Genomic DNA, 23,923 nt, shown 5'->3' with positions numbered 1-23,923 from the left:
AGTGCAGAAGTGCATTGTGTGCCAGTGACCGCCAGCTGGCCTCAGTTCTCCATTTCTTTTGCATGTTTTCATAGGGTATGCCTACACGGCACAAAACCCCTGCAGCAGCATGTCTCAGAGCCCAGGTCAACTAACTCGGGCTTGTGCTGTGGGGCTAGAAATAGCAGTGTAGGCATTCAGGCTCAGGCTAGAGCCTTGGCTCCCAGACCCTCCTCCCTCCCCAGGTTTCTGAGACCAGGCTCCGGCCCAAGCAGGAACATCTACACTACTATTATTAGCCTCATAACGAAAACCCCGTGACTCCAAGTCAACTGACCCGAGCTCTGAGATTTGCAGCTACAGGGTTGTTGTTGTTTTTTGCTGTGGAGATGTACACAAAAAGGCTTTTTAAAAATACGTCAATATTCCTTCCTTTACAAGTTTTGCTGTATATTGGGAAGCTGTATTTAAATAGGTGCTGCCAGCCCTTAGCAGACTGAAGACGATTCAATCATAACTTGTAAACTCACTGCAGACAGAGCAGATTTAAAAACATACCCCCCCTCCCCATGCGTTCTGTGCACTGTACCTGTAGCCGAATTAGGAGAACTCTTGCATTTCTTAATCTGATATCTCTTCACCGCCACTGGTTTTCCTTGGTATTTTGCCTGATATATAATGGTTCCACTTCCACCCTGGCCAAGAACATTGTTTTCATTTTCACTGTATTCTAGTTTACTATTTTCCAGAAATAGTCTGCCAGAAATATAACAAAAAAATAATATTTAAAGGAACTGTAATTTGTACGTTTAATCTGATTTTTTGCACATTTTTAAACAGATTTTCATTTCAATAAAAGGTTTCCACTGAGAGGACAAGACTGGAAAGTCACTTTGTTGTCCTGAGATATTTTGCATGCCAGTACACATTGCACATTTTTCGCACAGGAAGAGCGACGTGGGCAAACCTGCAAAATGAACTGTCCACTGAGTCAAACATATCTCATCGGAAACCGACAAGATCCTGAAAGGCATCAGGGTGCCAAGCTCCGTTTCTAGGCTGATGATGTAAATCCAGCTGATATGGACAATGTATGGCCAGTTCAATAGGTTTTTACTTCTGTTGCCTTCCAGCAGGACTGGACTGTGCTCTGAAATCTGAATATTCTAACCAGCCTGCTGTTACCAGGCTGCAATTCATCATTTTCCCACCCTTCCTGAGACAGCTTTTACAGCCACTCTGACATCAAACATTTCTACTTGCCTTGTTGTATTAGTCAAATAAAACTAACAAATGACACCCCTGATGAGGGCCCACATGCCGCAGTGTTGGCGAGTTTGTCCAGAATGACCCATTAAAACTACCTGGAGAAAGGAACGCCGCAGTTAAAATGATTTATTTGACAGGCACACACGACTCAGCGCAAATGTTGGGAGCTCAGGCAGCAGCTGATTAGAGCCCTCAGAGCTCTGCACCATGCCCAACAGAAAGATCTGAGTCATACAGACAGAATGCGCTGTAAAGGACACGGACTGTCTAAGTGCCCAGATGGCCTTATGAAGGCCCCCCCAGACATTTTATACTCTACTTAGTAAGAGTGGATTCTTTACCCTCTGGAGCCCAGTGTGTGCCCGTCTTATACACATCACACATATGGGGTCATTTATCTTCAGAGCCATGCAAAATGTTTGCACTGGGACCAGGTGAATGATGGCTGCTTACAGGCTTCATGAAAAGGCAAAATTCAGCCCAGTTTCATCAAAAGGGTCAGTGCAAACATTAGAGGTTTCACGTCAAATCCAGGTGAAACTTCATGGCTCTGGCTCAATTTGCTTTGAGTATGTGTGTTTACTTATACCCAAAACTGAGCTGCATGAACCAAAAGCAAATGTTACACAATAGGTGCAATGCAAAAGATAGAATCTTAGTTATATGAAAAAAGAAAAGGAGGACTTGTGGCACCTTAGAGACTAACAAATTTATTTGAGCATAAGCTTTCGTGAGCTACAGCTCACTTCATCAGATGCTTTCGTGAGCTACAGCTCACTTCTTCAGATGCAGATGAAGTGAGCTGTAGCTCACGAAAGCTTATGCTCAGATAAATTTGTTAGTCTCTAAGGTGCCACAAGTCCTCCTCGTTCTTTTTGCGGATATAGACTAACATGGCTGCTACTCTGAAACCCTTAGTTATATGAAACTCTCAACAATTTAATCTAAGCCTGGGAATAAAAATGTCTACTTTTCCCTTAAATCTGTTCCTAGATTGTGACTCTTCGCCCCGCCCCCATTACAAAGCATATAATAGCCTTGATGAAGACATCCAAGGTCATGTATGTCAGACAGGACACAAAAAGGCCTCCTAACTTTCTTCATAGGTTGACTGTCCTCAACCATCTTTCAGGTTCTCCTTGTGCCTCATAGGTCAGAGTGTCTCAACCACAGTATTGCCAATGAAATGGGTTTTTGTGAGTGGGTCAGGCGCCTAGCTCCTTTACTGGAGACATCCAGAAAAATAAACACTTCATCTCACAGCATATGGAACCCTAAATTATTTCATTACTGAGAGGGCCTCAAAAATCAAAATGAAATGGGTTCCTTCAGCCTTTCTACAGACCCTGTGGTAGGTTACGGCAAGCCCTCCTTTTCTTGTATGTGTTTTAGTACACAATGCATCAAACACTGGTTAAAAATTGGTGTGCAACTTGGAATGGCCTTTGAGTCAAAAGGAAAGGTCTGTCAGACAGACAGACAGAGATGCATTTATAGAAAATCATCCTCCATATGGAATGCTTATCTAGTCCCTAACTTGGACGTGCAAAACCTTTTGATCCAACCCTACACTCTCCTGGTGACCTCCCTGATGAGCCTGGAAGAGAAACTTCCCTACCCACTAATCCTTTGGGAGATTTTCTTTTCTTCCTTCAATGCGCCAACACAGGGAGTGAGTAGGAATGGGCTAGGGTTTGGTTCAGAGGGGGTGAAGAGCATGAGGAAAAGGGTAAAGATTTAGACTTTGTGGTTGGGTAGAAACAGCAGAGGAATTGGGAAGAAGCAATAAACCAGAAACCATCGGACATATATGAAGGAGATAAAGGCCTTTATCAAATCGTTCAGATTCACTTCAGGGCGTGAGGGGAAAAAATTGTGCCAGTGTTTCGTTTCTTTTCTTTTTTTAAAGCATCAGTTCTCCCAGCCTCATTCATTATTAGGTTTGTAAAATGCATTAGTCACTGTGGAATAGGCTCCATTACTCAGAAGATTAAAGTTTTCCTGAAGTAATGGGAAAAGTAACCTAGAATAGCTTTTAGGGGACCAAGGTCTAGGATTTTGGTCTCTGTGTAAACTTCAGGAAATATCATCACTTCCTAGAGCAGATTTGATTTAATGCCCACTTTCTGGTGGGTCAAATATGCTTTCGACAGCAAAAGTGCTTTAATTTTCTCAAGGAAGGAAACTGTGCTATCCAAACCAATTAGAGGGTACCAGGAGTCAATCCTCCTAGAAAAGTAGTTAAATAGTTTAAAGTTTCTGTCTGGGGCAGCGTAGCCTTCTACAGAGTACAGGGCTTTCTGCAGAGGAGGAAAGAAGTCTCTCTGATTCGCAGCCAAAGCCCCTGAATCTGCTCCTGATGCTGCATGTCCGATATCATCCCACAAGAGCAGAAACTGCCACCTGCCACGAAGGGATGTTTGTAATTGTTCACCAGGAAGGGTCTGAAGAAATTCATTGCACACAGGCCATGTAAGGGCTAGAGGTTGAAGTTAACCCATTTCAGTAACCCACTCGTGGCTTCCAGATTAAAACCCGAGCTCTGAACAAATCCAAATTTGAATCCAAGTCTGAACACTGTGACTGATCCCCAAATCAAAACATCCCCAAACTATATGGACGTTCAAATGCAGATCGGGATGGGCACTTTGCAGCACTCTATATTGTTAGTGCCCTATTAAAAATCTCCTGGAAGAGACATATTGCACCAACCCCTGGCCAGAATATGTTACCAAAGACAGTAGAGAACAGGGTCACTTTTTAAAAAGTGACTTTCACATCGTACCACAGGAACCTCAGGAGCCTTTACAAGGCGATGAGTCAGATACCGACAGTGTACCGTGACTGTGTAAGCAAATGTAATGACTATGTAGGCAGATATAGGCTAGGATACAATGACATGGCTGGGAGTCATGGGTAGATGAATTTGTCTCCCTATCAAGGGTCAATATGGACCTCCAGTGGTCGTGAACTAGAGGAAATGCAAACTGAATTATTCATAGATATTTTGAAGTCCAATCAATGACTGACAAGTAACATTACCTGGCAGGAAAATCTGTCATGAAGAGCTCAGGGACCAGCTCTTGTAGAGGAACTGGGATGTTAGGGTGACTAGGACATGTGATACAATCCAGTTCTATAGCAGTCAGAACACAATCTTCCATGTTAAAGTACTGCTCCTCTTCCGGTTTATCAGGTGGCCCATTCTCTTGTGTCCTAGAAGTTGCACAGATCTGACATGGGACATACTGTTCCATTAGCAAAGTCCCATCACTCTCCGTGGCCGTCAGTGCTAAAAATAATTAAAAAAAAGAAGTGATCTTGAACAGCAATGTCCAGTGCATTCAGATGTATACCTCTTCTGCATGAAATCAGTGCCTGAGAAGTCCCATGTAAGTCTCGTGTAATCCCTCACTTGACTCCCACGCTTTCAAACCTGGCGGTAGTAGCTCTTCCAGTTTATCACCTGTGATAAAAAGTAGCTATTTGCCAAATACACAAAAGGCAGCAAGGACAGGGTTGGATAGAGACGTACTCTGGATTGTTGAGATAACTCAAGAGGCCTGGCAGGTTTTCATTTAGCTATCAGGAATAAGTATAATGCAGGGCATGCAAGTAATACATTTTCAGCGCACTAGAAATTTAAAGGTTCATGGATAGGAAAAGCCTTCTTATGAAGCAATTCTTCATGGCTTTAGTTAGCGACACTTTAGAAAGATGGCGGCCATTGCAATGAATAGAAAGGCACAAGTATGTCTGTCCCTTTAAAACAGAGAGGGAGAAAAACTGGCAGAGCTCCTGCCTCTTTCTGACACTGCTTTAGCCAGAATCAAGCAAGCAGGCAAAGAATCAGAGACACAGCACCCAGGGGTCATGGGCCAAAGTAGTCTTTCATTTAACAGAATCTATTGTAAATGTTACTTTACAGCGGGGGCTCTGAACCTGTGAGTTAGAGGGTTGTGACCAGCCACAATCTGAGGCAGTGATACTCAGACCTCAGTGGTTCAGGAGCCAAATTAGCAATCAACATTATCCAAAAGAACCGCAGGAGTGTGAATTCACTGTTTCATTTGGTATGCTATCATATATTCTTATTTAAACAGTATGACGGGAAATTTTTAGAGCATGGCTACACTTGCAGATGTACAGTGATTTGAGTTAAACCAGCCTTTGGAGAGCGCAGTAGGGAAAGCGCTGCGGTCTGTCTACCCTGACAGCTTCAAGCGCACTTGCAGAGGCATTGGGTGCGGTGCATTATGGGCAGATATCCCAGCATGCAAGTGGCTGCACCATGCTTTTCTAATGGGGGTGGGTGGGGTGGAGTGTGACAGGGAGTGTGCTGTGTGTATGTGAGGGGAGAGAGAGTGGGTTTTTGGGGGGCTGAGAGCATGTCAGCATACTGTCTTGTAAGTTCAGACAGCAGCAGTCCCCCCTCCTCCCCCCGCCTCTCTCTCTGTCTCACACAGCTTTCCACATTAATGGTTGCTTTGTCTCGGAGCAGATAAGCAGCTGGCTGTCAGAAACGGAGCTTTCAAAGGGCATATCTGCATTCCTGCAGCGATTCAAAAACAATGACAAGAGTGGCCACTTGACTGAAGGGGATTATGGGACATTTCTGGACGCTGATCAGAGCGCAGTAATGCAACACCTCGTCCACACTGGCACGGCGGCGCTCCAGCGGGGGTGCAGCAAACGTTATTCCACTCGCCGAGGTGGAATACCAGCAGTGCTGTAGCTGCGGACTCAGAGCGCTCTACCTGCCTTGCCAGTGTGGACGGGGCGTGAGCTAGTGCGCCCGGGGCTCCTTTATTGCGCTGTGACTTGCAAGTGTAGCCAAGCCCTTAGTATATATAGTTCTGTAGTTACCAGTCTGAAAAGGAATGATAAGAATTCCTCCTTAGACAACTAGAGGCACAGGACAGGGACACTAGACATGTGCACTGTAAGTTTTAGAAATGGGCCAACAAGTCTTGCTGGTTGGGCTGTTGGCCTGTCTTTTGACCCAAACGGCCCACTGGCTGGCATCCTCCACTTGTATCTATATTGCTGATCATCCCTCCATGTCCGAATATGCTTCTTTGGGATCACGGCGCTGGTCAGTCTTCAATGATTTAAAAAAAAACCAATCCAAACACAAATGAAAGTTTTATTTTCCCCCTTTGCAGAGTGATCGCCGATAAAACAGATGAGCAAAGGTTGAGCTACGGCAGCTCACAGCACTATTTTCTGGTAAAGATCTCAGATCAATACCTGCCAACACTAATCTCTAAAGCAGCATGCGGTCACCTGGGATACAGCACATCATTTTTTAAATCAAAATCTATTTGTGGGTTACAAACATCACTTGGGGAAACAGTGGGCCTGATTCTGATCTCCCTTATGGTGTAAATCAGGAGTAACTCCATGCAAGTATAAAACTAGCACAAGGGGCTCAGACACACTGATGTAACTTACCTAAGCAGTATGGACCTGACACTGCTTCCACGAAATTCAACGGAGGATCTGGTCACTGACTTCTGCAGAAGCAGGTTTGGACCCTGTTTGCGCCATAACATCTAATTTGTGTTTGCTTTTCGGATTTTGAGGGATTGAGCGCTCTGGATACACTGTTCACACCACGCGGTGTCAGTAAAGGTTTATATTATATTGCATTGAATCTGCTGTTGCCTCTAGATTGTAAAATCCTTGGAGCAGGGACCTATTTTGAGTTTTTTGTAGCACTCTTCTACTGGTGCATCCCACTGTGCACACTGACAGCACCATCAAGGAATAATTTCCAAAACAGGAATAATTTCCAAAATAAATTCCAAAACAATGTACAGAATGCTACAGTTGTTCTTCTTACCTGGAAACCACTGATCTATCAAGGAATTGACATGATCTGTGATGAAAGCCATTGCTGAAAAATCTCTTGCTTCTGACTGGCAAATGATTTTAATTCCACCACTTTTTTTCTTTTTCCAGTTCACATCAGAAGATTCCACACTAAGTAATGGAGAGCATGAAACACCCAAATAAGGCATTTGTAAAGCATGAATGTTAACAGTTTTTCTTTAGCAAAATCATTGATAAGCAGAGCCACAAAACCACAAGTAATTAACAAGTACTTAAAAGGAAAGTGTCTTCAGTTACATATAAATATGATCCCCAAACTGAATCTATCATTCTCTGGAGAGAGCATTCTTGCACAGAAATAAGCAAAAGCTGGATGCTTACAAAGTGCACATGGTAAAGAAGGTCGTAGTCTGAGTGAAGAGAGGCTGGTGGAGATTATACTGGAAGCAATAAATAAAGTGCTGAAGGGTTAAGAGTCTTAAAAACCAATACTAAAACTCTAAGAACCATATTTTCAAAGGAGCTTCAAAAACATGCTTGCAAAATATGTGGATATATCCTTTTGTGTACAGCCCCGGGTATTTGTGCACAAAATAATGGGCTCTTGTGCAAACTGGGTAATTGTATGCAAAGAGCTGAACGTCCTTCTGCCCCAACAAAGCCTGAGTAAATGGGCTTTGTGTGAGAATTTAATATGGATAGGTAGATGGTACACATCCACCAAACCCAAGAGAGAGGAAGGATGGCCCAGTGGTTAGGTACTGGCCGAGAACTTGGGAGACCTGAGTTCAAGTCCCACGGACCTCCTGTGTGACCTTAAGAGAGTCACTCAGCCCAGATTCTCAAAGATATTTAGGTACCTAACTCCCATACATTTCACAAGAGTTAGGCACCTAAGTCCCCTTGAGGATCTGGGCGTTAGCTGTTCTGTGTCTCAGTTCCCCATCTGTAAAATGGGAACAGCACTTTCCTATTTGCAGGGCTGCTGTGAGGAGAAATACACTAAGATCGTGAGGTGCTCAGATACTACAGTAATGAGGGTACCTTAGGTAAGGAGGAAGAGGCTGCAGGACAAAACTCCATGGCTGCTAATCTATCCTAGTGGGTGGAACAGTGTCCATACCCCCAGTATCCAGACTCCTGGCCACTGCATCTTTGTAAGAATAAATGCAGTTGTTTTGCTTCACCCAATGGAAGGCTTTGCACTGGCCTAGCCCCACCACATCTCACATGCCCCCTTCTGCCAGCAAAGCCACAGGGCTTAAGTTGCACAGAAAAGAAAAGTCCTCTGTGCGGGTGTGAATTGAACCATATGGCAGAGAGTTTTAAGAGCACTGTGCAGAGATCTGTTCATCCAAACACTTGTTTACATGTGAAAATGCAAAATTTTCCACAGGCAAACAGCTCTGCTCCGAATGTTACTTTATATTTTTGGAGTTCTTCATATTTGTAGCTGCAACAATATCTGTAAGAAATAATAAGTGATACATTCCTAACTGGCAAACAAAGACTGATCCATTACTGTTGAGCTTTGCTTTTATCTGCTGAATTTTTATATATATATCTATATAAGACTCCTCTTCAGTTGAAATTAGTGAATGTGTAATATTTGGGTCAGGTCTGTTAGCGTCCATTTAGCATGCGGTTTTATGAAGTAGGTTACAGGCGAGCACAGATTACCTGAGGTAGCCTCCATCAAAGGTAACAAACAGACCTTCCTGCCAGTAGACTGTATGAGTTCTTTTGACGCGGAATGTGCTGCAGCGGTTTCTTTGAGTGCCTGTAAAGCTGTAGATGGTCACATTTTTGTTCCTGCTCTTGGTGTTCTTCTTGTTCTCAAACAGCTGAAATGAGCAGCATGACACAATAATTCAACACCGAGACGCCTCACATGGGGATTCCCCTTAATCAAGCAAACAGGGCCGACCCTTCTTTCTCTGGCCATCTTGGATATATTCCATTATTTTTGTAATTAAAGTGCCCGTGACTTGTAAAACAGCTTGTGAAGTGATTAAAATAAATACAGTCACGACTATGTCAGCAGCAAAACAAGAATTCCAGATCACGTACAGCGGAATGGCCTCAAGCCAGTGAACATGGTTCATTCTACTGCTCTCGTGCGCAATAATTAAAATGGATTTTGTATTTGAAAATACAAAGGAGAATAAACCCGTTTACTGGGTGAGCAAACAATTATCTGCCTCCAGAGCACTGAGCTAGTAAATCCACCTGTGTCAATATTTCAGAAGCTGTTTCAATAGGTGGAAAATGACTTTCTCTATGCTGTTTAAAAATAGTGTGTTGAGAATTCAACATCATCATCACTCAGAGGCCTACCCATCTGGGGCTTGACCTGATGCCCAGTTAAGTCAATGGGATCCTTCCCATTGACGTCAGTGGGTACTGGATACAGGCAGTAGCGAGATGCTTAAGATTTACTTCCTGCCCAATGGGATATAATCAGAAATGTTATGAGAAATTTTTACACTATTAAAAAAAAAATTTACCTGTTAAAAAAATGGACATTCCTAACATTTTGCGAAGCCTTGGAATTGGAGCATCTCCAAATCTGACTAATACTATAGGACACCAAAAGAAAATGTCTCGACATAGCTGATGCAAGTGAAGTGGGCAGTTTGAAGAGGTGGCAGGGTAGAGTTAATGGGTAATTATAATGGCTTCCAATGGAGCTTCCAGGTTATCACTGGGGAGATGCTGCAGCATTAACTTGTGCCACCATCAGCAACGACATTAATAGCTTTAACCAACCATGCCAACGTTATTTTTATGACTGGAAAATAACCTTTGGGCTATATTGACTCTAAACAATGCTTCAGTGTATAAAAATGGAATCAAATTTCAGTAGGACATTTCCTGCTCACCTTACTCACGCGAACACTGCTATTGAAGTCAATGAGATTTCTCACATGAGTAAAGCAAGCAGAATGTGGTCGAAGAGTATTTGTGAATGAACTCCCAGTGGTATTATGTTATTATTAAATGACATCCTTTATTTTTTCACTTTCTATTTTGTGAATATAGTAACTTACCTGGAGATCCATCTCTGCAAGACTAATTAACATCCGAGCTATGAACCTTTGCCAAAAGCCAACTGGGACAAAACTCATCTTGAACACTCTTTGGACAGTGTTTGTGGACTGGTGGCATAAGCCATGGATATCTAACGCTGGTTTGGCTGGGAGGAGATGAGGTAGGAGGTATCTGAAACAAATCAAATGTGACAGTTCAAATCTTCAATTACAGTTTTACAACAGCAAATACCTCGTACTGTGTAATAACTCAGTTTCAGCCTCCACAGAGCATTTTAATAGCACAGCCTACTGCAGATAACAAGCTTTGTGATACTGCAGCAACATACGAAGAAGGGACACAGAGCTACTGCTTTGAGGACTGTGCTTAATGTATGGTGCGGAAATCGGCATGTGAAGAGCAAGCATTGTACCCAACTCAGTACGGTCGAGTGGAGGAGATAAAAGCAATATGAAGGGGAGAACATTTGTATAAACAAAAATTAACGGCATACAAATATGATATAGTCACTGGAATGGTATTTGGTTTCCATTAAATTCTGAAGTGACTTTTGGACTCATTCAGGCTGACACATGTGAAGATGCTGTCCTGATAGCAGAGAATTACAGCTCCAATCCTGTAGGAATCTTTGAATATAAAAACCTAGGGGCAGTTGTTTACTGCAGCTGAGCTTCACCCAGCACAGATGAGAGGTATCAGAGAGTCAACAGTTACAACTCCCTAATTGCGAGGGCCAGGCTGTGTTGCCCCTCCTCCCCACCCCATGAATTAGTGCAGCCTAAGGGTTAGTATAGTTTACCCCCGTACTGTATGGTCCCTAAAGGACTATAATGCAGGTGAGGATCAGCTGAGTACAGTTCTGTCCTATCCCCTACAAGCCCCAGACAAACTTCTTTCCTCTCTCAATATGTCCCTATGCTCAGGTAGGGGAGGCGAGCAGCTGGTACAGTAGCCAGCTGTACTCGTTGAGAAAACCTTTCTCCGGGGGAATTCTCTGCTGGCTAGTTATGACCGAAATCCAGCTACTCCAGGCCATGAGAGCCACAGAAAAGGGCTGGGTTGTTTTTGAGAGTCAGACCCATATTAGAGTCACAGTAGAACAGAAAGCTTTTGGTTTCCATAAAGCTACCGTAAATGTGGTGTTAAGCAAAGACTACTGATTTGTCCTATTGCACGGTATTTGAGAAGCTAAGATATGGTAGGAGAACACTGCTCTTTTGAAAAGCAAAATGAAAGGTTGTTGATCTGCAAGAGAAATTCATGCACAAGTGATTATCTAGGTAAATTACAGTTTTCAATGACTGCTCTAGCAAAGGTCCTCAAAGAAGCAAATTGTGCGTAACTCCCCTTTAAAATGGGCTTCTGGCTTTTGAGACCTACTAATAATACTGCTTTCCAAACCAGATACGTACTACTACAACAAATACATTAATGGCCACACATTTAATTTAAAGGGCTCTCAGCGCAGCCTGGACTTTTGTAATCACTGTCAACTGTATGTGCAAAACTGTGCACACGAATAACAAGATTTAGACACCAAAATATCCAATTTGTAGTCACAATCAAGTAGCCAAGTAGCTAAGCAGCTGGCTAAATTTTATCGTTTGTGCATTGTGCAAGTTCTTTTCATTCTTTGAATGTGGAAGGAAAATTTATGGCTTCATTGGGAGAAGATTTTTCTAAAAATGTAGGTCCAGGGGGCTAAATAAATAAATAAATACATACACACATAAATAAATAAAGAAATTGCACTTATAAAGAACCCCTTTGCAGAATTGTAAAATCTACAGTATTATACCCTGGAAAGGTAAACTGAGGCAAAAGACTAGGATTTAACCAAGGTAGCAAGGTGTCAGTGGCACAGGTGAGAAAACAAAAGGTAATCTTGGGTCAAAGTCCCACACTCTAGCCACTAGATCACAATCCCTCTTACATAGTTAAACCTATAGCGTCCTGTGAATGTCAGTATTAGAATAATCAATTCAGAAAGACGATCTTAAGGACATATTTTTGTATGTCGTACATATAATGTATGATAACATTTTACATGACAAAATTAATCATCCTACAAAACACCTTTGGAATTTAAAACAGTAACCTTTCCATTTCGAATCTGAAAACAGAAAGGTAAGGCTTTCAGCCTTAATTTAACAACCAAGACAAGGCTGAGCTACATACATCTTAGGCAGATTGAATTCCAGAGATGCAGAGCGTATTAAACGAAAAGCTCTTGCTCCATAAAACTAGTGGACACATCTTGTGACAGCCAATAAATTTGTCTCAGCATATCTCAAAACGTGTCTAGGAATGTAAGAAATATGAAGGCCAGTTTTGGTCTGCTGGACCAAAACCATAGAATGGCTTATAATACAGATGGAGATTCAACACAGCGTTTGAGCAGCAGCCAATGTAAATCTTGAAAATATGTGAAACGTATCCCCATCCACCCTTCTCAGTATGTAAACTGGCAGCTGTTTACTCTGCCAATTGCAGGGTGTGGAAAGCCCTATCAGGCAATCTAGACAATAATTGCAAGAGTCCAATCACAAATAACTGCTTTGGTCTGCCAGGCAGAAGAATTAATGCAACCTGCTGTATCTCCATCAATGGTGGGCAGGCATATTGTAACCAGGAAGCTTAGATGGCTCCAAATAGATCGGCTGAAGTATAAAATAACAACCCATTTCCTTACTACTGAGCCAGGGACAATGTAATTGCCTTTGAGAAAAACAGCAGAGCGGGACAAGGAGTCAGGAAGGCATTTAGGATTAAGCAGAAACATTATTGCTTTATCTGTGTTAAGCTTGAGAAAATGTGCTGGCAACCGGGACTGGATAACTGACAGTCCCAGTGACAGCATTGCGAATGCAGCACTTGTCGCAGCATTAAGAACTCCTGAGGGATTTAGAATGAGGAAGGAGTGCGACAGCGGCAGAGTTAGGAAATGACGGGCAAATGTTATGCCGAAAAGGCAATAGGGCTAGGACTTAACTATTAATTCAACAGACAGTCGACAAACAGAAAGAAAAATAGTGGGAAGGAGAAGGAATGGGGAAAGGGATCCAATAACATTGAAGTGAACATGGTCCCCATGTCAAATTCCTAGTGCAACATGGAGGAATATCTAGTGATGAGTTTTATCGTAAGAAATAAACCTTGTCGCGTAAGATGTGCTTTCTTGCGCTCACTGAACTGGGGATTAGATATTTAACTCTTGTTCTCAGGGTTGACGAGATCACCAGCGTTTGAGAGCAATTTGTCCCCAGCGCAATACTAGTGGGAACCTAAAGATTTTCTGCCTTGCTCTGGAGCATGGATCCTCCGTTCGAATCAGATGGTCTGTAGTTCCTGTAAGGCAGTCACTGGTGGAACTCTGAGCTGGTCTACACAGGAGCAGGAGATGTAATGTCCAGCTCGGGCAGACATACTTGCCTTGATCAAGTTAGCACACTAAAAATAACAGCGTAGCAGCTGCTGCTAGTGCCTCGGATATGTACCCGGGGTTTCAAATGGGATTGTCCATGGGGTGACTAGCCTATCTGGCTGCCCATGCTGCTACAGCTACACTGCAATTTTTAGTGCCCTAGCTCAGTCAAAGCCAGCACAAGTATCATAGAATCATAGAATATCACGGTTGGAAGGGACCTCAGGAGGTCATCTAGTCCAACTCCCTGCTCAAAGCAGGACCAATCCCCAATTTTTGCCCCAGATCCCTAAATGGCCCCCTCAAGGATTGAACTCACCACCCTGGGTTTAGCAGGCCAATGCTCAAACCACTGAGCTATCCCTCCCCCCCGGTATGTCTATCCGCGCTGGAAATTACACTTCCAGTGCCAGTGTGGACATAAGTGCCGACGCCATGGGTACTCTGGGGCTCAAGCGCCCACAGAAAAAAAATAGAAGGTGCTCAGCCCCCACCTGCCACAGCTGTTTGGAGGCTAGCGGGAGGGACACAGGGGAGGGCGGAGATCAGTGAGCGGGGGTCTCAAGGGAGAGGGTGGGGCAGGGGTGGGAATGGGCGGAGCAAGGGCGGGGCCTTAGGAGAAGAGGCAGAATGGGGGCAGCGCTTCAGGACAGAGCAGGGGTGGAGCACCCACCCAGAAAAATAAAAGTCAGCACCTGCGAGCGTGGACATAGCCTTTGTCTTTGCTATCTTTGACTATAGCTAGTTGACATAGTCCAATACTTTCTGATGGTGAGACAAGTTCCTTCATTATGACAGCTACCTATAGTGAGACAAGTTGGGCGAAGCAGCATCTCTTTTTGGACCAACTTCTGTTGGTGGATGGTGCAAACTTTCAGGTCCATACAGAGCTTTTCTTCAGGTCTGTGTAGCTCAAAAGCTTGTCCCTTCCATTAACAGAAGTTGGTTCAAGAGAAGGATATTACGTCACCTGCCTTGACTCTCTCACATCCTGGGACACACAAAGCTACAACAAGTCTGCAAACAACTATGGAAGCTTCCTCCAGTGACATGGCTGGCTAATATTCCCCACCTAAATAACCATTTGCTCTCGCCCTGGCTTAGTCATCACCAGTGACCATTACTAAGGCTGCGTATCGGACGTCCAGAGGCCTCCCTGATATTTTCTGCTTCAGCCTCTGAGACCACGGGACTGGAGCTGGCAGCCAGCGGGGCCCCGGCAGGGTTCCAGTGACAGGCAACAGCCTCCTCATGGGGGCCCTCCTCAGGGTTCCAGTGACGGGTGCGGGAGGAAACCATGGAGCCGCAGCAGCAAAAGTCACAGACAGGTCACAGCTTCCATGAATTTTTGTTCCTTGCCCGTGACCTGTCTGTGACTTTTACTAAAAATCTTAGTACTTTACTAAAAATCTTAGCCTTAATCATTACCAACGTACCTGTTATTGGCTACTGGTAGTGCAATTTCAAACTTGGCCAGGAACTGGAAATACTGTTCTTCTGTTTGTTCAGTAAACCCTGTCCCAACTAACAACATCCTGAAATCCTCTGCTTTGATCAATCCATTCTTAGCAACAGACTTTGAGCTCTTAATATTAAATATTCTCTGAAGGCATTCTGATAACCAGACTGGATCAAGGAAATAGAGGTTTCTCAGTCCATGGCTGGTGTCTGGGAAATGCAGCAACGTTCCTGTTTCTATAAGGAAACTGATGGCTGTAAAAAAACCAGAAGAGCAAGATAGCAGTGTTATGTAACAATACTACAGACAGCAGATTAGAAGAAAGCCTTGATCACTTCATCCAGACAAGGAACAGACCCGAAAACATGCCAGCATGTAGTCAACAACCAGCATATAGCATTTACATGCAGAGGCTATAGCTAACGAGATCTCATTTCTTGCAACACAGCTGCAAATATATCTTTATTGTTTGCAAGATACAAGCTTTCAGACTACACTGAACTCTTCTTCAGATCTCTGCCCCTGCCCCAACTCAGATCTTGATCCTGTTGTTCTCATGGGTGCAGCGTTCCCCACTGGTGGGAATACTGCTTGGGTGAGGATTGCAGGACTGGTCCTTCATACTTGAAACTCAAGACAGGTTTAATAAAACATGTCCATGTTAATTTCTGCAGGACTGGTTGAGAACGTGTCACAGCATGTGGGCAGACAAAGAGATGGTGCTTCAAACTAGCAGCATGCACAATACAGCATATTCTAAACTGGCAGCAGACTGATTCTCACTTGGAGAAGGATGCTCTTTTTAATGACAGTAGGTGGAATGTGACTTGATTTTAGAGCCCTGGAGACCTCCTGGAGACACCGATTCCACTACCCATGATTGTTACCAATCACCTGAATAGAGATCTGCACAGACTCAGAATCTTTTACAGTAACGATCTGAACAGCAGCTACTTTCATTCTCATAATATTTATAAATCCCAATGAACGTTAACTTCCAAGCAATTATGGGCTCCCGAGACATACCAGCTTGCAAGTCCTCATAGTCTTTGATATCATTTCCAGGGGTTTGCTCTACGATTTGCTCTATTTGTTTGTCTGTTAGATACTGCACGTCATCATTTTGACTCCTTTTCTGTTGTTCTGCTAGGACAGCTTCTTGGAGACTAAGGTAACTTCTTGGTATCTGTAAGTCACATGAGAAAAATAGCACAACCAATTCCAAACAACAATCACGCTACTCAGCAGTTGGGTTCAAAAACATGTTTGAGAAGCAAGCTTATGAATTTGTTTGTTTTCCAAAATCAAATAACTTACAATATTTGTGTTTGCTTGTTTTGTTGTTGGTTTATGGCTGCTGATACATTGTACGTATTTCCTATAGCTATAACCAAAAGCCAAACATAAAAACATAAAACAAAAAATTACCCAGGTTCGCTACAATTTTCATTAGAAAAAATAAACACTTACCAATCTCGCTGCAAGCTTCTGCGAGCAAATAAAGCTGCCAACATCCTTCATGTTGCAAGTGACTTGAAATATCAGCTGGCGGAGCCCATCAAGGCCTTCTAGGGTCTTACACGATAGCTCACTGCAAACAAAAACCAGGGGGAAGGATTGTGAGACGTTAATACAGGTTATGATTCTTTCTTTAGGGCCTGTCTACTCTGCATGTCAGCTGACTCGAGCTCAGGCGATGGGATTGTAATATTGATGTCTAGATGCTTGGGCTCAGGCTGGAGTCCGAGCTCTGGGACCCTGAGAGATGGGAGGGTCCCAGAGCTGGGGCTTCAGCCCAAACCTGAATGTCTACACAGCAATTTTACAGCCCCACAGCCCAAGTGCAAGTTAGCTGACACATGCCAGCTGCAGGTGTTTAACTGAAGTGTAGACGGACCCACTATTTCTTTATCTGTTATTTGGAATTTCTAATTTCCAGTGCCGGAATAAATGAGGTGGGATGGGGGCAGGGTGCTCTCAATGAGGGTCCTTGGCTTGGGGAAAACATACCAAGAAATGTGAGAAAAAGACACATTGGTCCAGATCCTGGCCCTCCCAGTGCCATCTATTGTGCATTGTTCAGGGACACAGAGCTCCCTCCCTCGGGGGAATGCCACGGTGGCACAAAGTCAATGTATCTAGCGCTCCACCATCCAATCTCCAGCCCCTGCATCGGCAATGCTCTGGGATGAGCCGGGAGTATGAGATGTCAGCAGTCCATAGGCGACCGTTCTTGTCCAACTGGTTCAGCCAGCCTCAGGTTCAGGGAGTTAGAATGGTGGCTCACAGCTGCCTTTCCCCCACCCTGGATCCTGCACAAATTGCAGCTGGCTGGACCCCCTTTATGCTGGGTCCTTACAAGCTGGCCTTCTCCATCTCTCTTACAGCTAGGAAATGCTTGTCTCCCTATCATGCTATTCCTGGCCTGCTTGTTTGCTGCACAGGAGCACTCCTCTTCTGATTTTCCCCATAAAGACTCTTTCTTATGGATTCCACATATGGTGGGGAGGGAGGGAAAGGGAAGAAATTTGTTTTAAAGGAAAATCCTGTATTTTAAACCCTGGCCATTGAGTGGTGGGGGGCAGGGGGATGGAGGAAAGTATGCGCTCACACACCCGGGCTGAGCTGAATGAATGGCCTATAAGAGTGCTTTTGTCTCACCCGCACAAAGGCATTCTGCAACTACTCTGGCTGTCCCCGAGTAGTGCTTGGGGGAGCCGTGTTCCTGCCAGCTCCAGGTGAATGATGGTGAATGAATTAAATTGTTTGGGGTGGGGGTAGGGGGAAGGAAGTGGGCATAGCGTCTCCAGCTAAGAGGAAATGAATGAGGAAAGTTGGACAGGAGACTGGAGGCTGACAGGAGCTGAGAGCAGACTGTGCTGGGGAGAGTCTGAGCAAGAATATTAATTAGAGTTCAGGGTCAGGGTGAAGGGAGTTCCCTTTAGAGAGAGAGGTCCGGGCAGGCTGCTTTATAGTGGCAAAAGAGTGGCTGTAATGAGAGTGAGTAGGAAATGATGGTACCAGGGTAAATTCGGTGATATGCTGCGAGTGCAGCCAGCACTGTATGCAGGGTAGGCCCAGGTAAAAGCTGGACTCACAAGTGTGTATCCTGGACCTAGTTTTAGTGCAGCTAGGAAATACAGTGCCTATTGCACGCTGATAAAAGAAGCCGCCCTGACTGTGAGCGTGAACACTCTGTCTGAGCGGGAGCTAGGCCATACACCAAGCGTCGGGTGGCTTTCCTGACGTTGGGAAGGATACCAGGAGGCTGGGAAGCTCAGCGCAGGGTCTGTTTACCAGATGCAGAATGTCCCGGCAGAGATCTTCACACTGACAGTGTGTGCAGAGCGTGAGCGGCTGGTGCAGCAGAATACCCCATTTCCCAGCTACGGGAATTCAACATCAGCTTCTGGGCCTAGTCAACTGTTCCCCAAGTGCACTCTCACACCACGCAGACGTGAGCAAGTTGGGCTGAACTCCATGACCTGGTTATATAATGAGCAGTCGCTGACTCTTTGGCCTTTCTAAAATAAAAAATGATGTAGACTGTAAGCCCTTTGGGGCAGGAACCAGCTTTTGTTCTGGGTTTGTACAGCACCTAGCACAATGACCAGGAATCCTAGTTGCTATGAGAATGCAACGAATGTGTAGTTATAGTCTTGTAAAGTTATAAAGGCATTTATCTTGCAAATATTACAAATCCCATTAGTATATTGCTAATTGGCAGTAATAATACTTAGATTTTATAGAACAGTTGCCATCTTTATCTTTAAAGTGTTTGCAACATTAATCACTCAATGGATACAACTCCCCTGTGAGTTAGTTAAAAAAATTTATCCTTATTTTACTTAGAAGGAAAATGAGATGCAATGAAGGCAGGGTAAGTGATTTGCCCAAGGTCACAGCTGTGATTAGAACTCAGTTCCTGCCTCTTAGGCCCATGTTGAGACCACTATAGCTGTACTTTTCTCTCTAATTATACCAGAACAAATCCAATATACAGAAGAAGTACAAAGCTAATGAGTTTTTAGACCTATTGTTGCCAAGGAAACATACAATTTACAAAAGCTACTTACATTTAGGGGCCATAAAGTATAACCCACTGATTGATACACAACGATATGAAGAGATATTGTACTTACTGTAAGTGCTTGAATGTGATATCTGGAAAGCCAGTAGCTCTTGATCCAGAAGGAGAGCGACAAAGAGCCAGGACATATGCTCTAAGAGTTGCTATCCTCTCAACGCGAAATTTAGTTTCAATAAGGTCAAGGTGTGTTCCTACCACTAACACGACAGAATTCGGGGCTTTGGCCTGAAAGGAAAAACATGGACCCTGATTTGCCCCAGACTATGTAATGTACGGAACTGACAAGTGATCAGAAGTCAAGGAATGCATTTCACCAAACTCAATGGGATTGCTTAGACTTTAGTAGAGAAGAGTCAGAACCAAACCCCTGGATCCAAACAACTTTGAACTTCAGGGAAATTCGGATCTAGAATCAAACTGTGCGGCTAGCTCAGGGTACGTCCACGCTACACATATGGGTATCTGCTGTCAAGCAGAAATACCAGAGCTGCCTTTACTCTAGCTAGCTCAGTGACGCTGCAACAGAACAATCTTCAGCACAGGCTTTACAAGCCCCCTGGAATTCTGGGTAATTATGTGCGTGCCGCAACAGTTTCACTGCTCCGATACCTGAACTAGCTCGATTAAAGCTAACGTGGAAACGGCTGCACAAGCTACAGTCACACCCCCGGGTTCCCGTGTAACCACACTCTCTGTTATGGTATTAACTCAATCTCCAGATCCAAACACCTCTGAACGCTGAATCTCAACCCTGTAGCTCGGACCTATCTTTATGCATGGGAATGGAATTCAGCCACAGAGAGCACTGGAGACCTACGTATCTGAACTAAAAAATGTTAAAACAGAACCTGTCTGGGCCAGAAGAATAGAATAAGTGCGACTAACCAGCACAAGATAGAAACTGCTTAGAAATCCCCTCAAACCAAACTGTGACTAGGCACTAATGAGTATTTGCAGCTTTGTCTTAGTCTGAATTTACAAATCAGCTTTTGTTTCACTCTCTGATGTGCAGAGATGATGAATTTAAACCATTAAATGTACTGACCTATCTATGGTACAATGGCAATTTATATCCCAAGAACAACATAAAATTCACAGATAGATGAGCTTATAAGAGAGGTTCTAAATGAAGGTAAAGCATCCCCGTTGATGGGCAGAAATACGACTAAAAAAATCCCACAACCCGAAGGGACCTCTTACCTCAATGTTCAGCAGCCAGAACTGAAGGTTTGCAACAGCCTCTTCCCCTAGTGCCAGGTTCCATACAACTACATACAATGCTTTGTCTGTGAAGAAACACTGATTGACTGTCGACATGCTTGCTGGGCCCCCGATATCCCAGACATTGAATTCCACGGAATCAATCTACTTAGACAAAGAGAAGTGGTCATATAAAACAGCTACAGGACGTCATGGGACGATAACAGCTGAAGTCTAAACTGAGGCCTAGGTGTCTGCATATTGTATGCCATTAGAACGGTATCGATGTTGCAATTGTGCCTCAAGGAAATCAAAATCAACAAGCAATTATTAAATGTGGCTGCCACTTGCACGCGGGAAATGGGAACGAATCACTTCCTGCTAAGACTATAGGTGCACTGCTGATACTGGTAAATCTCCAGCTAATGCTCCAGCACAAACGAAAGACTGATTCTGAGCCATGTAATTCACTGGCTCAGGAATAAGAACGGTTTCCAGACCTGACTGTGGTATATTTGATAGACTTGCTAAAGCTAGTTAGCCAAAAAGTGAATCATAGAGAGCTGGGGTACAGGGAAGCCCCCTGCAGAAACCATTTTCATTCCACGGAAGGTATGTCTACACCTTGAGCTGGACAGGTAAACTCTGGTCGAGCTACTGAGCCAAAAACAGAGCAGCTGCAGCAGGGCCTAGCTGCCTTGAGCACAGTCCTGTCCAAGACCGCTAGGCACATACTTGGGCGACCAGACCCTCCTACCACTGCCGCTACATTTCTATTTTTAGCATGGTATGTCTTCTTGAGCTGGAATTCACATCTCCAGCTCGAAATGTAGATGTATCCTTACTCCCGATTCCCATCAAGGCTGAGTTTACCTTGCACAAGGGCAGGATCTGTCTAGATACTTTGGCGTTCAAAGCTTCTCATGCCACTGATTAACACCTGCTGGATGTCATTAGAAACCCTGATGCCAGGTGCAATGTAATGCCACAGGTGGGCCAAAAGAGCACTCTCAAATCCAGGCTGCTGTGAATTTGATAGGAAGTTTTAAAGTACTGCATATGATTCTGCCCCCTACAGCTTGGAGTCTATCTATGGTGCTTATAAACCCCCATCAGTGTAGTATCTCAGTATCTTTTATGCATTTATCCGTACAAGCCAGGGGCAATGGATTCCTCCTAAAAGTGGGGGGCCCCGAGGCCCCGCCCCCTCTGTGGTCCACATCTGCCACACCTCTTCCCCCCGAAGCCCCGTCCAAGGCAGAAGCCAGAGCCAGGCCAGGGAGCCCGGGCCCCTCCGCCTGCCCCGGATGCGGGAGCCCGAGAACCGCCCTGTGTCCCCGCCTCCTCTGATGCAACTGAAGGAGAAGGCTCATTTCTACTGTCCTGTGGTGGAATTCAGTGTTAGTAAAGGCAGAGTCTTATGGCCACATAGGGCCTGATACTGATCTCATATTGGGGTAAATCAGGAATGATTCCACTCGAGATAACAGAGTTACACCATTGTAAGTGAGGTGAGAACCAGACCCTTTGGCCATTGTTTATAGGATTCTAGTCCTTTGCAGGTCACGCAATAACTTTGTCAGAATATTAAATTCCACTTTAAAGGCCTAAGACTTGAAACTAGATTTTCCTGATCAGTGAAGTGTTGCCTGGAGGCTGCATTCTGCAGAAATGCAGGAGACAACTTGGTTAATCGAAGGGAGCTCCATGGATGCTAATCCTTGAAAAGTTTGTATCTCCAGGGCTCTCTGTTCAATACAAACATCTCCATGTTCTTTCACTAGGCTGTGACTCACTGCACCCAACTTAGAAAGAATGGAAAAGAAACACCCCCGCTTTAAGGAAAAGTTCCATGGAACCAAATAGAAAATGTTTACATTCCTATAGCGGATGTGAACCCCACAGAATTCATCCCTGCTTTACAATTCTATACGTTAGTTCAATTAGCCATAAAATATCATTCTCCATTAAATTCCATAGGATTGTACCGTAAATTCGGTTACGTTTCTGTAGGATCCTACTGGTCTCATCCCAATTAAACTCTATAGGGCTTTATCATAAAGGCCTGGCAGAAATGTCTTTCCCTTTTCCACCAATCTAAAAAATGTTTTGCAGCATCTGTTTGCTATTGGAATTTTTCTTTTTAAACTGTCCCCTTTTCTCTTCCACAGGAGCTTGCCTCACAGAGCCAGATTTAATCTTTCATATGGTGAGCATCTATTTAAAACATGGCATAAGGTTTGCCAAAAATGGGGAGGGCTCAGTGTCTTGAAACAAACAGTTTAGGGGGAAAAGCTCTTGGCCAGCTGAAGATTTGAACACAGTTGTTCTACTGTAGTCCTGAATTTGGTGCTATAGCCACTGGTTAGAAGGCAGTATTTGGTCTCCCCAGGCTCTCTCTGCCCAAGAGGGTTCCTTCTTGTCAATACATTACCTAGCAAAGCAGGGCCTTATGCCTATGACCACTCATTTCTCTTCCAAATCCTTATTTTCCACTTGGAAGCTGGACAAGTAGGGCCATTGATTTCAACCAGTTCCCTGAGTCAGATTTTCAAAGATAACTAGCTACCTAAGATGCAGACGGGCACCTAATGGGATTTGCAAACATGCCTACATGAGTTACGTTCCTAACACCCACTGAAATCAAAGGCAGTTAGATGACTCTCTTAGATGCACTTGGTTTCAAGGGGAGTTAGGAGCCCACATACCTTTGTGGATCTGGGCCTTAGTGCCCAGAATAAAATGATGAAGGGTTGTCAGAACTAGGCATGTTTAGTAGAAAGGGAAGATGTGAGAAATGACTAGTGATTAACGCAGGCAATGCTTAATTTGTGCCAGGGCTTGCCAGAGCTGAGCCCGGCACCTCTAGGCTTGGCAGTTCATAGCCCCGGCATCTCCAAGCTTGCTGTATCAGTTACGAATGTAAAAAAAATTGCTTGAGCCCTGCCATGTCTTTCATTACAAATTAAGCACTGAATAAAGGATGTTTTAAAGAGGGCAGAGACTACCAAGCAAAGAGTGAACTAGAAGAAAGAGCTTTAGGCTGTAATAAGAAAAACATTTTTAACTACAGTGTAGGAATGTAGACAACTGGACAATGAAGCAAGCTGACAAAGGGAATGGTGAATCACAAGAGTAAATTAACACCATCTACAAGGTCTGGTTTAGGGTAATGAAGTCAGTCTACCACTGTTTTAAGGGGCAGACTACATGACGCACTGGAGATCCTTCCTGCTCCAAACCATTCTACACTAGCAAACTATCTCTGACCATTATTCACCTTGGCTTTGAGTCCAGCTGGTTTCTGAAGCTCCCATTTTGTTGTCCGTATGGTGGCATCACTGTGCATCATCTGTGGGGCTTTCCCTGTCTGCAAGATCTCTATAAGTGTTGACTTTCCCTGCCGTGGAGGACCGACAATAATCATCTTCATCAGCTTGCATTTCTCTGCTTTGCGCAGCTGTGCCCGCAAGTATGCTAATATTGTTTTAGGGCCTATTGGAAAAAAGGGTGAACATATCCTGTGGTTAGCAATGTGCAGCAGGGCACATTTAAAATCTAGTGCAGCAGGTATGCCGGTAGTAGAAGTATTTTCACGGCGGTTTCTCTGTTGATT

General features: G+C 44.1%; 1 protein-coding gene across 6 annotated transcripts in view; it reads right to left on the bottom strand.

The window, feature by feature from the left end:
- The window catches only part of LRRK1 (leucine rich repeat kinase 1), a 109,783-nt gene that overhangs the window by 21,101 nt on the left and 64,759 nt on the right, over window positions 1–23,923 (bottom strand). For all 6 annotated transcript variants that reach the window (XM_048868360.2, XM_048868355.2, XM_048868359.2 and 3 more), the window contains 11 exons: window positions 23,588–23,802; window positions 20,308–20,472; window positions 19,160–19,332; window positions 16,488–16,608; window positions 16,044–16,203; window positions 14,995–15,271; window positions 10,134–10,305; window positions 8,764–8,927; window positions 7,094–7,233; window positions 4,291–4,540; window positions 569–735 (listed from right to left, as the gene is read on the bottom strand). In XM_048868360.2, the coding sequence (XP_048724317.2) occupies window positions 569–735; window positions 4,291–4,540; window positions 7,094–7,233; window positions 8,764–8,927; window positions 10,134–10,305; window positions 14,995–15,271; window positions 16,044–16,203; window positions 16,488–16,608; window positions 19,160–19,332; window positions 20,308–20,472; window positions 23,588–23,802 (2,004 nt within the window). The remainder of the gene's footprint in view (window positions 1–568; window positions 736–4,290; window positions 4,541–7,093; window positions 7,234–8,763; window positions 8,928–10,133; window positions 10,306–14,994; window positions 15,272–16,043; window positions 16,204–16,487; window positions 16,609–19,159; window positions 19,333–20,307; window positions 20,473–23,587; window positions 23,803–23,923) is intronic.

This window comes from Caretta caretta, chromosome 10 (assembly GCF_965140235.1).
Source record: "Caretta caretta isolate rCarCar2 chromosome 10, rCarCar1.hap1, whole genome shotgun sequence".
Taxonomy (NCBI): Eukaryota; Metazoa; Chordata; order Testudines; family Cheloniidae; genus Caretta; species Caretta caretta.
The sequence above is the reverse complement of the archived record's forward strand: the minus strand, read 5'-3'. Positions and strand labels throughout refer to the sequence as shown.